The 17,500-nt window shown below is 41.3% G+C and overlaps 2 protein-coding genes across 4 annotated transcripts in view; both read right to left on the bottom strand.

Annotated features, from left to right (window-relative positions):
- cplx3b (complexin 3b) overlaps positions 1 to 3,853 on the bottom strand; it is a 5,347-nt gene extending 1,494 nt beyond the window's left edge. Inside the window, 2 exon segments of the mRNA XM_079466476.1 lie at positions 255 to 342; positions 3,517 to 3,853. Coding sequence (XP_079322602.1) covers positions 255 to 342; positions 3,517 to 3,674 — 246 coding nt within the window. The 5' untranslated portion in view covers positions 3,675 to 3,853.
- Positions 3,854 to 12,784: 8,931 nt separating this feature from the next.
- cskl (c-src tyrosine kinase-like) overlaps positions 12,785 to 17,500 on the bottom strand; it is a 17,407-nt gene continuing 12,691 nt past the window's right edge. For all 3 annotated transcript variants that reach the window (XM_079465418.1, XM_079465419.1, XM_079465420.1), the window contains exons 6-15: positions 17,268 to 17,380; positions 16,830 to 17,049; positions 16,193 to 16,286; positions 15,956 to 16,021; positions 15,674 to 15,773; positions 15,493 to 15,583; positions 15,342 to 15,415; positions 15,072 to 15,267; positions 14,902 to 14,988; positions 12,785 to 14,394 (exon numbers count right to left, since the gene is read on the bottom strand). In XM_079465418.1, the coding sequence (XP_079321544.1) occupies positions 14,200 to 14,394; positions 14,902 to 14,988; positions 15,072 to 15,267; positions 15,342 to 15,415; positions 15,493 to 15,583; positions 15,674 to 15,773; positions 15,956 to 16,021; positions 16,193 to 16,286; positions 16,830 to 17,049; positions 17,268 to 17,380 (1,236 nt within the window). In that variant the 3' untranslated portion in view covers positions 12,785 to 14,199. The remainder of the gene's footprint in view (positions 14,395 to 14,901; positions 14,989 to 15,071; positions 15,268 to 15,341; positions 15,416 to 15,492; positions 15,584 to 15,673; positions 15,774 to 15,955; positions 16,022 to 16,192; positions 16,287 to 16,829; positions 17,050 to 17,267; positions 17,381 to 17,500) is intronic.

Here is a 17,500-nt window from a genome sequence, read left to right as displayed (position 1 = left end):
GAAAAATCACGCAGTAAAAATAAAACAAATGCTTCATAAATTTGAAGAGAGATCTCACAGGGGGATCTGAACTAAATGTTAATATCTGTGCTGTTACCATCGTAAAAAACCTTGGTATTAAAACTAAATTTTGTCATGGTAAGGTTGACATTTTCACGGAATAATATTATTGTTATACAGGCCTCTGGAGGTGAAGATTGAGTGAAATCATGAACATCAGATGATTGTTATGAAAGAGTATGTGAGGGTTATACCTTCGGCAATCTGTATTTGTCTCTGAAGTGAGATCGGACTGTGGCTCTCTCAGCTTTCCGCTGGGCAAAATTGGCATCTCGCTCTTGCCTGTATGTGAAATGAGACATTACATTACATTTAGTCATTTACTTTTATCCAACGTGACTAACAAATGAGGTAAACAATGGAAGCAATTGGAACAACATAAGCACAACAAAAAGCATAAGAGCAGTAAAACTGTTCTCATACAGCCCAGCACAGTATACAGAGATAAGTTGTATTTTTTTAAAGAGAAAAGAGACAGAAGTCAGAACTGAACTGTCAGGTGTTGATGTGTTTTCAGACGATTCTTAAAGATGGACACAGAATCTTGTAGCAGCATGCAGATCATTACACAGATGTGGAACCGATCCAGAGATGATACACGTAAAACAAAAATCACTGTCATCTTCAAACTCTTCTAGGATTGACATCCACAGAGAGATTCATGTGTTTAGGGTTATTTCTAGCGTTCTCTGTGCACCTGGAGATATATGAGAGTGTTTTATGGAGAATCTGTAACTCTGTATGTTATCAGAGCACCCACACTTGAAATGAAACATGTATTTGTTGGATAGATTTGTACAGTATTGGTACATTGTGGGTGCTTCTCAATTCTTGTTTCCTTTCCTCGTGTCTTAACTGAACCTCTCAAGATGTGAGAGAGGAATTATAAGAAATGACATGGGCTCTCCTCGCTCACTGCATAACATTTATTCTTTATCATCAAAGATCAGGATCTAATATTAAACATACTGCCTCAAAGGAGTCATATATGATGCGGTTAAAACAAATATTCTGGTTTATTTTTGATGTAATGCAATGTGTAAACACGATTTAAGGTTCAACAACGCTGTATTTTCCACATACCGTGCATGTCTGTATCTCCTCTTTGCTCCGCCTCTCTGAAACGAGCTGATATTTTACAAAGCTCTTCGCTGTGATTGGCCAGTTAACCAGTGTGTAGTGATTGGTGGAATACTGCAAGTGTGTGAGGGAAATCAGGTTCCTCTTCAATTGTTCTGACAGGAACGCCCACCTTAGGTGCGTATAGATTTGGGCGGTCTTAGTCAAATCATACCACAAGCTGATGTAGATTTGTGGGGGTGTGGCTACACAAGTCGTTTCGGTCAGGTCTGGTGAGCATTCGCTTTTAGATAGAACGCATCTTTTGCTCCCACACTTTAAATTCTGCAATTTTTTCGTGTCGAATAAATGCATGAGCAACTTACACATAACACACCAAAGACACAGAAAAACACATATTCGCGCCAAATGACCCCTTTAACTCGCTGTATGAAATTGGGGAGGAGGATTTATATGTGTGTCACATTCAGTTGCTAAAACCCTTGTGTGACTCCCGACTCTTTATAAATCCTCCTCGCAGCCAAATTAAAGAAATGAGAAGTCCTACAAGATGGCTGAACTCGACAGGTTTCCGGGTCACGGCTGGAGGACGGCTGAGCGAGGAAATGCCCAGTAATAACTTTTATTGTGATTGATTGTTTAAAGGGCAGTAAGGTTGAAAGATAATTACAGTCACGATACATACAACATGTGAGCAATAACTGAGAAACACACATGTTCCTCTACGGAAATCAGAAAGTCCAGTAACATTTATTTATCGTGGATCAGTACAAAATGTATAGAAGAGAAAATCATTTTCAATTGTGCGCTTTGTGCTTTGATTTCTGTCACGGATGTTGGAAAATAAATGACAAACTGAATCATGTGAGAGTGTAATTGTTGAAACTCTAATGACATTTGTGAGATTTCTGACTCTCAGGAGAAAAGTGTCCATTTGATCTTTATTTAACCTCATTAAAGTCTAGGAGAAATAATTGAGATGTTAAAGAGATCTCATGAGTGACAGGGGTCGGTTGTGACATTGTTTAGTTTAAGCCTTTGTTTAGTGTCTTCCTGTATCCAGTTTAAGTGCATTACAGTGAGATGTTGTTTGATTTTACATTCAGAGGGACAAATGAAAAAGATTCACGGACGCTGAGCTCAACTTATTAAAGGCAAAGCCTTCTCTCAGGTCACTTGAGAGGGATTCTAATAAAGCAGTAGAGATGTGTGGAGCTGAAAGCGTCTGAGAGCGAAGCGGGGAATGGTGGGATTTAGACTCACGCTGACAGTTTGGCTGACACTCACCCAGCACATATAGTTCACCATCACACATGACTGCTTGAAATAATCCCTCATGTGAATCAAAGCACGACTCTTAGCTGTTCACACGGCTGTCTCGCCTCTCTAAAGAAATGATTTGGATTACCATCATGAGGATGAACTCAGCACAGTCTGTGAAAACCATGTCGAGTACGAACACCTGCACCGATGCTCCTGACAGACTCACATTTGGATCGTTTTCATATTATGGGGCATTAAAGAATCTAACAAATCAGTCACTGTAAGCCACTAAGAATGAGTAAAGTGCTATATTTTGGTTGTCTGAATGTTTGTCAGACAATGATTTTACACCAGATGGAGACACAATTATCTGTGGGTTTACACGGTGTCTAAAAACTGGAATAAATGTGATATTACTATATAGCTAAGATGCCAAATTAACAAACACTCATTTTCCTTTGGGATCTACAAGAGTACAGAATGGAATATCAGACGCCACTGCACCACGTATATATTTTATAAAGGTCGATTAACAGATATTTATACTACAATCATTCATTGATAACATTTCCCGATATCATATTGTTAGGATATATGAAGAGTTTGGTTCCAAAATAAGATAACTCTGGTTATGATGTTAACTTGTTTTATTCTATTTTATTGTGTTAGCTGTGTTTTTTTAGTTATTGTGGCTCAAATCAAAACAAACCAACTCCACTTTGATTGACATTAATTGGACTGCACAGTAAAAAACTCATTTTGGAACCAAACTCTTCATATGTATATATTTTATGCACACGTCTAACATTTAAACAAACGCTGACACTAAATGTATGTTGAGCTCAACCTCTCAGTGCCTCTGAATCACTCTTTATTATAACAACGTTCATTTGCAGTAAAGCAGTGCGATGAATAACGTTAAATATTATTCACAAACGAAAGAGCGGGAATCTCCCTGAGCGAAATGAGCAGCTGCGCGAGACACTCAGCGGAGCGCGTGAAATGCGCGCGCCTCTCCAAACGCGCACAACCACTTCATCTCCACAGAGTTCAAAACACGCCACGAATCGTTAGAATGACGTTAAATCAGGTGAGAATGAAGGTTTGTCTTACTTCTCCTCCTCTAGTTGTTGTTGATACTGTTCAAACTCTTCTTCGGTCATTCCTTTAGCTGCCGCCTCTGATTTCTCTCCTTCTGATTTCTCTTCTGTCAGACCTCCTGTCAGATTCTTCAATTGACCGCCCACCACGTGTTTCACCATAAACGCCATCGTTCAAAATATGATTTTTATTGGCGATTTTTTTTAACTTCCAGTTGAATTCCAGTGGGGTCAGTGTTAGGGAGAGAGAGGTGAGCGCTTGTCCGCCGCTGAGGTGAAGTGAATTCATCGCTCATGCGAGTGAGTCACAGCATCGTCTCGACTCCATCATCCGCCCAATCCCGTGTTTCCTCCCGCCCAATCCCGCACACTTCTGGATTAACGGTTTGTGTGTTTGAGTCACGGTCTTTTTTTTCACGGGCGCGCGTGACATGTCACAAGCCATCACGTTTCGCTCTTCTACGCGCGCGCGCGAGGAGTGACAACGGATTTGGAGCGCGTAAGTGAGCGAGTTAAAGTGTATTTATTTCTTAAATCTTAAATTTGATCTCTGAAGTTGAATTCAATTCCAATGTCTCGTGGCCAGCGTTGTAAATTTATTTGTGCAAAATCTCAAGATTTTAACGCATTTCGCGGAGGCCTCAGCGTCTTTTAATTAAACATTTTAACGCATGGCTGGCTGTGTTCAGTTTATATCTAAATGTTTGTTGGATTAAAGTGTCTGGCAAATGTTAATGTTAGCACTCATACATGACTGCCTGCATTTCAGCAAAGTAAATAATCAACACTTCTAATAACATGCGAATCATAAATCTCTGTGCATCGTGATAATGTCTCTATTTTTGCTTCTTTCTCACTTTTTCTGACACCCCCCCCCCCCCCCCCCTTTCAGGACTGAATCATTCCCGATCTGCTCCACTAACGAACTGTTCTGTCGCTCTCGCTGAGGGCAAATCTACCACACACATGAACGCGCACACACACACACACACACACGCGCACACACACACACACACGCGCACACACGTGTATCTATACTCTGTAACGTATAGTAAAATCCTGAAGAGTCTGTGTTTGTATCGCCAGGCTTCTACTGGTGTCGTGGGCTCAGATATGATCTGCAATGAATAATAATAAGTGCCAGTTTTAGTTCTTATACATCGTCCAGATGCTCTGATGGATGTTCATGCATCTACAGTCAAAAACATAATCAGGAGCCAAATACAAATCGTTCAGTTTACTTTAAAGCCACAATATTGAATAATTGTGTTATGAAATATCCAAAAATCACTTGCACAGTGTGATATATTCCCAAATGTTCCCAAGAATGTGCAAATCCAGAGAAATTCAAATTTAAAATAATGTCCCGTCTCTTGTCTCTCTTGTATTTGACTCATATCAGTGACTTGATATCTGCTGCTCCGCACGACCCTCAGTTTCTGGTTATAGAAACTGAAACTGCTGTTCACGATTCTCTTTGGCAAATAAAGGAAACCCCAAAAAATCATAAACGTAGTTTATATTAAACAACGACTGTACGACTGTTTTAAACACGTAAAACTGTGTAGCATTACACTACCAAATCAATTTGGACAAAGTCCAATAACAGTCGCGGGCTAACGTAGCTTTACATTCCACGTGTCTTTCAAGCTAATTCATATCGCTGACATCAAATAAAATCCGTGAGCAGGATGGGTGATCTCCATACGCCTCTGGATGGTGAAAACCACATGTCCCATAATTCCACTCTCCTACATGATGTCATATAGCTTCGCCATTTGTTGTTGTTTCGAAAGTGCACCAACTATCGGTCCAAATTTACATATTGTGGCTTTAATGGGATGTGCTGCGATGTGATTTAAAATAAAACTGAAGAATAATCTGAGCCTCACAAAATGATGAATCCAATCGTATACTCATAAACATCCGTCACACAACCGTTACCTCACTGAGACTATACCTACCATGTGGCTAAATATGTGAAATCCCATGCTAGCATTAAACCAACAAAACCAACAAAATAAATATATACACAACAATCTCCTTGTAGATTCATGTGATTCTGCTCCTGCACCGTTAAAAAAAATATTAAAGAAAACTAAATATTTTATAATAGAAAGAATACTAAACACAGTTTCAGGGCTGGTGAAAAATATTTATGGCCTGTTGAGTTTCTCGCCGGTGGCAAAAGTTCATGCAGGATCATGTGTGCATGAGTTCACATGGAATCAATAAAACTCATCACGATGGATTCTTACATAAACAGTTCTCTATTTCTGCATAAGCCAGAGGCAATAACCCAACCGTGAATCTGCTAGCATGGATCACGGAACACATGATGTGCATATATGAAAGAAAACATTCATATGTGATATATGATAATATCGACTCTTCATTCATGTGTGTTTGAGCTGACGGAGGTCTCATGTTATTTGTTCTCTCATTATAATGTTGAATGAGGTTAGTGGGGTGAAGACGGTCACTCACACAACAACAGCGCACTAAAACTGATTTTACATCTAGAACTAGTTCACCATCAAAACACGACAGAAGCATGTAAACACGCTGGAGTGGGCCGAGAGAATTTCATCGTTCACTTCACGGATGCTGACCACAGTAAACAACAACATGAAGATGCTGAGCTCATCATCAAACAAACATTCTGTAATCATTCACACGTCAAACCGGACGCTTGAGAAACCGTGACGAATGTTCGACTGGACTCATTCTGTTCCCAAAGCCTTCACCGAGTCTGTCAAGAGACAACAACAAAAAAGAGATCAATTCACAAGTCCTCAAAGTCACGTGAAAGATTTGTGTGACAAACAGAAGCTCTTAAATCTCATTCACACCTCGGCACATTCAGACGTGTTTGCTGTCACGATACATCCTGAAACAGCACGCTTCATATGTGCAAATGAAACGTGTGTTTGTTTATTATTCCAGACTCATGTAATGGATCAGAGATGAGTAAAAGATGAATTCATGTCCTATAATTTGGAAGATGTAACACTGAGAGAAGAAGCGGTCCACACATGATGCCCACGGGACATTTCAGTCTCCATGGATACGACCATTAATTACCTGAGAAGAACTGGAGCATCCATACGGAGAGTTACGCAATCTAGAGAAGGACTGGTCTAGACTAGCCTGTGATGATCTCATTCTCTCTCTCTCTCTCTCTCTCTCTCTCTCTGTCCTGCGTGCATCATCATTTCAGTTTCTCTCTCTCTTTTACCTCCTCCTATTCTTAGCGGCTTCAAGGGACGGCAGGAGTGCACGCTGTGGCTAAATGGGATGCGAATACCGGAAAATTCTCTTTCAGTTGACTTCCTGTGGACAATCAGTAGAGAGAGAGAGAGAGAGAGAGAGACTGTAGAGACAGACAGAAGGGTGACACAGGGACATAAACACATCATCACATCATATAGCTTTTACATAGACAATTCAGCCCTGAAAAGTATACGTCATCCCGAGTTATTTGATTCCATGTTTCACACTCAAAAACATTATATAGAATAGAATTGACAACAGAAGCTTCAGCTGATATCTGCAGGTTCATCTGTGTTTTGGTGGGGTGTTCTTCATTATCTGTAAGGGTCAGAGCGACCCTCATCTCTTGACTTTAAGAGAACTCAAATCACACTTGATTCTTCTGAAAGAGTCAGCAGACCTGCGGATGGGAGCGAGCAGCGAGCTGTACGACAGGCGAACCCGTCTATCTGACACAATGCCCAATGATGTTAGTGTTGTGTAGAAAGAAAGTCACATCAAAGTGTCTTTTTCTCTCACACACACACACACACATGTGACCACAATCTCACGTCTGGGTTATTCTTGACTTTGTGGATTACAGGAGCTGTCACCTAATTCATGCGTTACCATGACAGCCTGTGAGCAAAGATAAATGATGTCCTGTAAGGAACAACTACTCACCGGCACAGACAGATATATGTATTTGTCGTATCTTAAACACTTCACCGTCTACTCTCTTCATCTCAAAACACAAACTACATCTTTCAACAAAAGACACGTGCACAGACACTCACCTGAGGCAGGTGACACATATTTAAACACTGAAGTGTTGCTCACCGCCGGCTCAGACGTCTTTTTGGGGTCGGCTGTCAATGTGAAGACCATACACCGATAACTGACAGCTATCACAACCAATCACGTCACATCTTATTCATATTCACACCCGCCCACACAAAGAGACACAATGCTTTCTAACAAAACACTGTCGTGTGCTCACAGCCACAGTATGAAACAAAACACTTCTATCACATCAATACACCTGTGTAAAGAATAAATGGGATTGTTTGCAGTGTTGCATGAAAATAGTTACAGTACATGACATCACACAAGAAAACAGTTGAGTTAAAAACCAGGACTGTAAAATAATCCAGATGAAGATCACAAAGACGCACACACACACAGGGAAAGTGGGTCACGTCATGTATGTGTAGCGTGAGGTCTCTGGACAGACAAAAACACATCACTAAACACTTTTACTGTAATCATCAAACTATTCAAGACATTTGGAACACAGTTCTGAATCTGTAATCCACTTTATGAGAAACCTGCACGCAGAGAAACATGACATCATGTGTGTGTGAGGTCACTTGTCATGTATTTACCACTGTCAGAATCATTAACTGAACTTTCTTAACTGACATAAAATGTCCAAATGTGTCACTTCAGGTCATTCAAGTGATGTCACATCATTATGTGTGATGTCACAATTAACTAAATAAACATCTGTGTTTCAGAACAACACCCCCAGCGAGTAAAACCTCTTCATTTAGACCATTTATAAAGCAATAATTCACCTGAAACGAAAGGTCTGTTGATTGTTCATTTTAAAAACATATGACTTTCTGTTTCATCTGGGTTGATTTGATACAGTAACTCAAAAAATACAGTGCAGTAAACAGAATAGCGACATTATTACACAAATAAAAAAAAGACAAAATCAGACCCAACAGTTTCAACAAATGAAATTTCATAATTAATTCACAACTAATAAGCTCTCATTATTTTTGATTACCATTTAGTCAGAAGCTTTGAATCAAAGTCAGTGAGTGCAGCTGTGACACGTCAGAGGAGAACTGGTCCTCCCGACTGAGTCTGGTTTCTCCAGAGGTTTATTTCTCCATTTATTTCTCATCAGAGTTTGGGTTCCTCGCCACAGGGCCGTGTTAGCTTGCTCACTGGGAGACTGCTGATATTAGATATTATTATTATCTATTAAAATGATCTAGCTTGTTCTATAAACACCATGCGCTGTGCTGTGTTTGACCTTTTCTCCTGTAAAGCTGCTTTGGAACATTGCACATTGTGAAAAGTGCTAAATAAATAGAATTTTCTGAGATGAAGCAGAAGTGAAAAGTTGCGTCATGTCTCTAATCCGGTTTTCATAAGTGTATGTGTGAGCCAGCAGCAGGTCAAAAGAACAGCATCTGTGTGTCTCCCGGGGGTCCGGGACCCCTCACGCCGCTCACAGTGAGATCTCTACAGGCATTGGCTGATGGTGTGGTGAATGTTGACGTGGTGTGAGCTGAATGTCAACAGAGAATATGTAAATTCACCATGACATCCAGTGCAGATAGCATGTTCTGCCTGACTTCAAGACCCTTGATATTTCACAAAGTCAAATGGGACGATGCTGTCGATGCCCCGGGAGGATTCCGATTACACACACACACAGTTACATCACATCTCCACAAACGCCTGTGCACTGTGACACACCTCCAGCCGTGATGCGAGAATAGAGACAAACCCCAGTGTAAATAATCCCCTCGTATAACACTGCATTTGCCTCTACATACGACTATAGTCAATAATGAGTTGAAGTGAAATTAGGCCTTAAGGTTTCAGAAAAACGGGGGAAAGTGTTCAAATGTGTGTCCTGCATCCGGTTATGTCTTATGATATGATGATTATTTTTGAGGCGAGAGATGTACAGATGACACCGGAAGATAATAAAAGTGAAATGTTTTGAGGTCGGAGATCAGACACAGATGACACTCAGACTGAACGTGTGCATCTTCGCAGAGGATTGTGATGAATCCGTCGCCCGCTGCGTAAAGAAATCTGTGTTGTGTAAAACTCATTTCCCAGTGTGAGGGGATTGGAGGCTAATAACACACAAACCATGACATCACTGCTGTGATATCACATGACAGGACTAAAAGCTGCACGAGTGTGTGTGTGCGCGCGCGTACTGATGGGGTTTTCATCTCCAAGGTCAAACGCCCGCTAAACTAAACACTGTGACCTCAGAGCTATTAACAACAGCTGATGTGAAACCGACACTGCAAACGACAACATGACCAGAAAAGCGATTCAAGAAAATAAAGAAAAAGAGACGCAAGACGATGAGCTGCGAGCAGATACTTACAGCAGGGTAATTGCTCTTATGCTTCAGAGAAACAAGTAGATTATATAAACAGCCTGTGACACACAGCTGAAGAACACAAAGCTACCATTAACATCCAGTGTCAAAGACCATCCACAGCTCTGAAGTGACTGATATCAGAACACTGAAAGGAACCACAGACAGACAGCGAGAGGGCAAAGGTCAAACAGACGCACCATACAAACACCTCACAACGTCTCAAGCGCTGCGATGAAGAAAATACTGTAAGTGTGTTTTAGGATAAAAACAGACGGAAGTGTGTAAGTGACGCTGAGCGGACATCCATGACGGAAATGCAAATTTGGCTGTCGACGCACGCGGCCCTGAATAGACGCTAATTGTGGTGCAGGAAACGGCTGAGATGGCGGCATATTTTTAGGACGGCTTGCAGAACAGTTTGTGTGCGTGTGTGTGTGTGTGTGGTTGTAAAGAGATTTGTCTGCAAGGAAAGAATCTGCAGTCACGGATGTCGATGACATCATCAACACCGCAGGATCTCGTGCCACCAATCACCTGCTAGAGATCATAATAACCAAACACACAACGTAGATCTCCACATTCAACACAGATGTATTATTGCAGTGCAGGTAGAAGAATCACTGCGTTCACTGTAATTACAGTGCGACTGAAAGCCTTTGATTAACACGTTCTGCACTTTACATGTTACTGAGAAAATCCTGAAAGACACGCCTGTGAAGAAACTCTGGCAATATTATAATTACATCCGACGCTAAACGCTCAGCCGGAAATCAAGCGTGAAATATTAGTAGAACAGAATATTGTCATTCGTCCAGAGGATTTCATGAGCTCAACTTAATGAAGATGTAGGCGGCTGTCAGGATTAAAGCATTTTATTGATGAACCTCATCCACAACAAAACTTGACGTCTGTTGAAATCCCCAAACCTACAAAAGACCAAAACACTAACGTAGGAATAAATAGAAGAGTAAAGACAAAAGCTAACATTTCAAGACATTCTTTTGTCAAATGTAAATTTTTTTATCATATTAACTATTAATAAACAAACATATAAAGGCCTTTTAGAATTAGATGCCAGATTTGTTTGCAGGAAATAAACAAATGGCCGTCATCCTTTTAATAATTTATAATGTATTATTACATATGGCTGCCGCTGTTCATTTAGATCCAAGTGTGAAATAAGTCCGCTGGTTGAATAGTTTGTGAATTGTGTTTGGTTAGACAGACACAGCTGTGTGGGGTCATGAGAGCTGGAGGTCAAACTTACATAAGCATCCCACCGTCAGCGGTCACACGCATGAACGATACAAAACTACTCCTGCTCACACATTAACCCTAAAAAAGAAAACACACAGAAATCTGAGAGAAAAGCACAGGATGATATAAAGAGACGGAGGAGTTGGAGTTCCGTGCTCTTCTTGAGATGTGTTTCTCATTTATTTGGTGGCGTCGAGTCTAAACAAGCATCTGCTGAATACCCCAGAGGAGCCACGTGAGCTGTCGTCTGTCTCATCCCGCTGTGAGCGCGTATGCTGGACAACACAACACGCTGTGAAACAACAACAACAATCTTTATTTATATCTCATAATAATCAACTCACCTGAAATAATCAGCAAATGTTTGAAGATTGAGTCCAGATTGAAGTGTACACTGTAATGAATACCCGACACTTTAGAAACGACAGTAGTGAACTATAATAGTATTCCAGACACACATCAGAAATAATCAGACTGTGTGTGATTCTGATTTAACACACACATCAGACGGATGTTCTTCTGAAGCACTAGATGAATATAATATCAAACATTACTTTTATTCCTTCACTTCTATGAATGTAATAAATGTTATTCCTAAATCAAATGTTCTTGCAAGCAAACAGTATATCCTTATACAACCCAACATCAGAGAGAATGTCACACAGAGGTAAATAAGGCCTTGGAACAACTTTCAGAGACATGTTGAACCCATCAAACAGTTTTGACTTGACTCTATGTCTGTTGAGGAAACACAGTCTCATAGTAAAACAATTGGAAATAAAATGGATTTATGAGATGTGCAAATGCTTTGTTTTGATTCATATTGTACGCTGCACCCTGTTTTCTCTGATTTGGGGTTGTACAGTTTTAGGAGAAACACCCGAGACAATAGCTGTGTCTGGTTTCGTAAGGCTTCGTTCTCGTGTCCTCCGGAGGTCTCATCCTCTAAAGGATGCGGTATACAGAGAATCCTCAACTTAGAATTAAACGAGACGTCCTTTATAGGACATACTGGCAATGATTTCTACGTGATGTTAAGAAGTCAAAAGTTGGTTACATTCTGCCCCAAACAATGTCAAAAGAGTTAAACAAATATAAACAATTTGCCTTACTGTTTTAGAAATCACTAAATGCTTGTGAACTTGTTTATCTGTCTGCTAAGATTAAAAAACGTGACACAAATTATAAACTGTTCACATTTAAACGCCACAGACTTGATTGAATGTGCAGCTGCTGACGTTTATTCAAATAACAGACGTTGACCGACGCAAAGAATTGTGGGTTATCTCTAGTAAAGAAGGATACAGCTCACGTGTCCTCAGACTTCAGGTGAAAGTAAGTCGCATTAGGAGGGTGCATACGGAGTGTCCTATACCTGCCCTAATGAAACGAGACCGCCTCGATGACGTAACAGGCTTCAAATAAGACCTCCGGAGGACGCAGCCTTACGGAAGGAGACACAGCTCAAGTTGATATACAAATGAAATGTCAGAGAACACACATCTCTCCAGCAGGTCGCAAAGGTTACCCAGGTAATAAAACTGAGATATATACCATAGACGTCAATCTGTGACACTAGCATCATAAAATGTGAACATGTCACAGGTGTGATGAAAACATCTGAAGTCAATATGAAAATCATTTTACTACATATTTATATACATGGTTGAGATGAATGAAAGGGGACATTTGGCAAAAACAACAGGGCTGACGGGTCTTGGTTTTATTATTAAGATCAGAATTTATGGTTAAGTGAAAAGTGTCTCTATATGACAGATGGCTGAAACACAGACGACTGACGGTGAAGTTATGATGATAAACTTTATAAATGATTCATGCACAGACCAGAAACGCTTATATTACGTTCATTCTGATTTAATGTTCGCAACTCTTTAACATGATCAGATTATATTCAGACTCCGTCCACCAGTATTGACTCCACCTCCTTCAGTTGGAATGATTTATTATTCATAAACGTAACAGAATATGAAAACAATGAACATTAAAACCACTGACATGTTAGTCCAATGCCTCTCTGAACATGCAAGAGCCCGACGCATCTAACTCTGGATCATCCCGTCATATTTCTCGTCTCATGTTTGCAGTTCTTTAAATATAAAACAGGTCGACACATAAAGAGTTCTGTTAGAGCGAGCCGTCTGAGGGGAGTGTGTGTGTGTTTCCCCGCTCAAGGCTTTTCTTTAGCATGATGCTAGTGAACACACACTCGGTCTCAATGGAGATGACGAGTCAACAAATATAAACATTAAAAAAGACTGACCTTAAAAAACTAAAATATAAACATTGAGTTTGTACGGCAGAGGTGATGTAAGACAAACAGGCACTGCATGACAACTCCAGCAGGCACTTTGACACGCACACACACACACACACAAACACGCATGCACAAATGAAGACAGATGCAGCGATAAAGACGCATTTTACCCCAAAACAAACAAAGAGATTCCGTGTCTGGCACCTGTTAAATGTTTTGGATCGATCAGGAAAACTTCTCATGACTTATAATGCCAAAAATATCATTCTCTTCACATGATGCTAAATACATCATCACATATCATTTCAACGGCATTATTCTTACAGTATAAAGGAATCTAGATTTAGTTGTGCTGTGTCTCAAATGATTTGATACTTTTATGATATAAGAGAAAACAATTATGTTACAACACAAAAAAACAACAGTGGATTAAAATAAGAGCATTTACTTTTGGGGTAAAATATGAGCTGCGTGTTCCCATGACAATCATTTCAGCAAAAAATATAAAACAATATAAAGAGAAAAGACCTGCAATCCTCACTGATGCCATGAGCAGAGAGGAGAATTAAATGAGAAATGAGCAACAGACAGACACACGCGCATACGCACACACACAATGGGAGTGTTCCTCCTCTCATATTAATATTCATGAAGAGTGTGTGTTCATCTTCAAACACACACACGAGGATGTTGATCCACAGTTTTTGATTTTGTGACACACAAACAGTTTTTGTCTTGTCCTCTTTATGCTCGCAGCTTCCCGGGTCTCAGACGGACCCCCGCAGAAACAGCTCTTTGGCTCTGATGTGCTGCAGTTTCTCATGCAGCATGCGGAAGGAGGGTCTAATGGTGGGGTCCAGTGTCCAGCACAGCTTCATCAGATCATAGACGGCGGCCGGACAGCCGTCAGGAGCATCCATCGTATATCCCTTCTCCACCCGCGGCACAACCTCCTTCAGCGGCTAAACACACACACACACACACACACACACACACACACACACACACACACACACACACACACACACACACACACACACACACACACACGAGAACAGAAATAAAACAAAACAGAAGGCCAGACTGCCCTCTGCTGGACAACAATAATATCTGAAGCTGAAGGGGTTTCATTTCTCCATTATTGGAAAAATAAATGACATCATTCTGAGTGGATGCTGCAGTCAGAACGGGTGGTCCTAATATTCTCAAGATTTGTTTCACATCTTTACACTCTTGTAGTCACAAACTCAACTAAAACCATCAGAATTTAAAACTATGCTATGAACAAACTATGAAACTGAATGTGCATCATTCTGCAGATGTGTCCTGTTCAAACATCTCTCTGCAAATGTAAAAAGTAAGTTCTTTAGAGTTTTCTGTGTGTCTCCTAATGAACTGAACAAAAAAAACCTCAAGCAAAGCTCTCTGTGAAAGTGTGATGCTGAAGAAGAAAACGACGGCGTTCTTACAATTCTCGGGTACGGCACGCGGCCGAAGGAAAAGATCTCCCAGAGAAGAACTCCATAACTCCAAACGTCTGATTTAGTGGAAAACCTCTGAAATGAAAAAGTCACACGTAAACTGCAGTGTGTCGTCTGAAATCCTTAGAGATGTGTTGATGAGGGTCCGTCTCAGGTACCTTCTCACGCAGAGCCTCCGGTGACGTCCATTTCACCGGTAGTTTGGCTGTGTCCTGCGTGGACGAGGCTTCTTTGGTCAAACCGAAGTCACTCACTTTGGCAATGTTGTCGTCGGACACCAGGACGTTACGAGCTGCCAGATCTCTGTGAACGAAGTTATTGGCCTCCAAATATTCCATCGCATCACACACGTCACTGTCACACAGAAACACAACGATGAACATCATAAATCAAGCAGCGATGATCGTGTGTCACGTCCATTTACTCACAGAGAGAATTTAAGAAGACACTCGGTCCCGAGCACGGTTCGACCCCGCGAGCGCAGGTAATCCACCAGACTGCCCTGTTACACACACACACAACATTAACACAAACACTGAAACACTCGCTCTTAATGAATCCACAGGACGTGAAGCGCACCTTTGCCATGTATTCTGTGACGATGTACAGGCTGCCCCTCTCCTCCACGATCACCCCCAATAACTGCACCAGGTTAGGGTGTCTCATCTGACTGCAGTGCACACACACACACACACACACACGTGTGTAAATGAACATGTGAAGTAAAGTGTGATCATAGAAGTGTGTGATAGAAACTCACGTCATGACTGAAGCTTCAGCAATGAACGCCTGAGCCGTGGCGTCATGTTTGATGCACTTCACAGCCACTTTTGTACCGCGGTAATCTCCAACCATCACATCTGAACGCACACACACACATCAGATGATGCTCAAGCATATGAAGAATTTGGTTCCAAAATCAATCATGTGTTTTATGATGTTCGTTAGCTGTATTTTTGGAGTTATTATGGCTTAAATCAAATCTCATTTTGGAACCAAACTCTTCATATGAACATTCATCATTATTGACCTCTGACCTCACCTCCAAACTCTCCTTTACCAATAGTCTGCAGAAGTTTCAGATCTTTTCTGTTCAGAGCCCATCCACCTGCACACACAACCCACACGTCAGTTTTTATAGTATAGTCAAAGCAAAGTAATTGTGTTTTTGGGCAGATTGATCATGCGTTGTGTAACCACAGTGAATACTACAGTGAAAACATGTTTGTGTTCTTGTGCTGCGCACAGATGTAATCATGGATTGTAGAGTATCACTCACTCCTGGAGAACTCGTCCTGCGCTGCCACCGTCCCCTCCATCAGTTTGGGTCGGATCAGGCGTGTGCACAGACCGTCTGCATCTTTCGTGTAGTGCTGACAACACACACACACACACACGAGCTAATACACACTGTTTGAGTGATAAACACAAAGTGTGTGTCAGGGGTCAGAAGTGACAGCAGATGTTCTTCTCCGAACATGAGCAACAGGAAACTGAATTACTGTGGGAAGAGAGCGAGATACCCAAGAGACCAGAGGCATGATGGGATAGACGTCAGAGGAGAGAGACAGAAATGAGTAAATAATACACATCAGCCTTAGGTCATGTGACCGTCATGATGTGTGATGTCACTGCGACCGTCACATCTGGATATCACATGGACGTTTGTTTTGACTTGGGCTAGTGTGAAATGACCTAGCAACCGCTCCGAACACCCTAGCAACCAACCAGCACTCAGCAGAAGCGGCGTACAGATTTTCTTCAGCATTACGGTTGACGACTCTGTTCAGATGATGATTTATTGATTTGAGCCTCCAGAAGGCAGAAAACACACGCAGATGATGCGAAGATACAGTTACAGTTAACAAGATTAACAGAAACAAAACAAACAATCTTACACACACACACACACACACCTCCACCAGCTGCATGAGGTTGTCGAAGTATTCCTCCTCATCGATGGAGAGTTTTCCGCTGTGATAAATGATGCGGTAATGTTCCACCTTGGCCTCACAGCTCACACACAGCGTGTAGTCGCCGGGGAAATTTGTGCTCTCGCGCACCAGATACAGACCCGTCTCCGGCGGATACAACAGCCGCTCGGCCTGATCTCGTGTGATCTTACCGTGAAACCATCTGAGACACACAGAGACACAGCGAGAACATTTGATTTAAGTCTGAAAAACTGAAATGTTGTTAGACATCCTGAGGCCCAACATTCATGTTCATTTGCATTCTTGCACCAGCACAACTGAAACTATTTCACCAGTCAAGGGAAAGCGTGTCATGTGTTTGATCATGTGTGTGGTTTGTCTGAAGCATTGAGAGCGAGTGATGTCCGGATAAAAACTCACGGCATGAGACTCAGTTTGCCTCCAGATTTCACGCCCTCTCTCTTCTGGACGTAGTTTGCTGGGATGGTCCCCTCACTGCCCACTATGTTCTTTGCTTTGTACCAGTTTGGGTCCTGAATCGACAAATAAACCAAATCACAAAACTCGCTGTAATCCTCGCACATTAAAAACGTCATGAAAACGCTTCAACGATCAAGAATGTGGATCAATTCTATGTCATCATTTGAATATCC

This window comes from Barbatula barbatula (genome assembly GCF_947034865.1).
Source record: "Barbatula barbatula genome assembly, chromosome: 10".
NCBI classification, from domain to species: Eukaryota; Metazoa; Chordata; class Actinopteri; order Cypriniformes; family Nemacheilidae; genus Barbatula; species Barbatula barbatula.
This window is presented reverse-complemented; position numbering and strand designations above follow the sequence as displayed.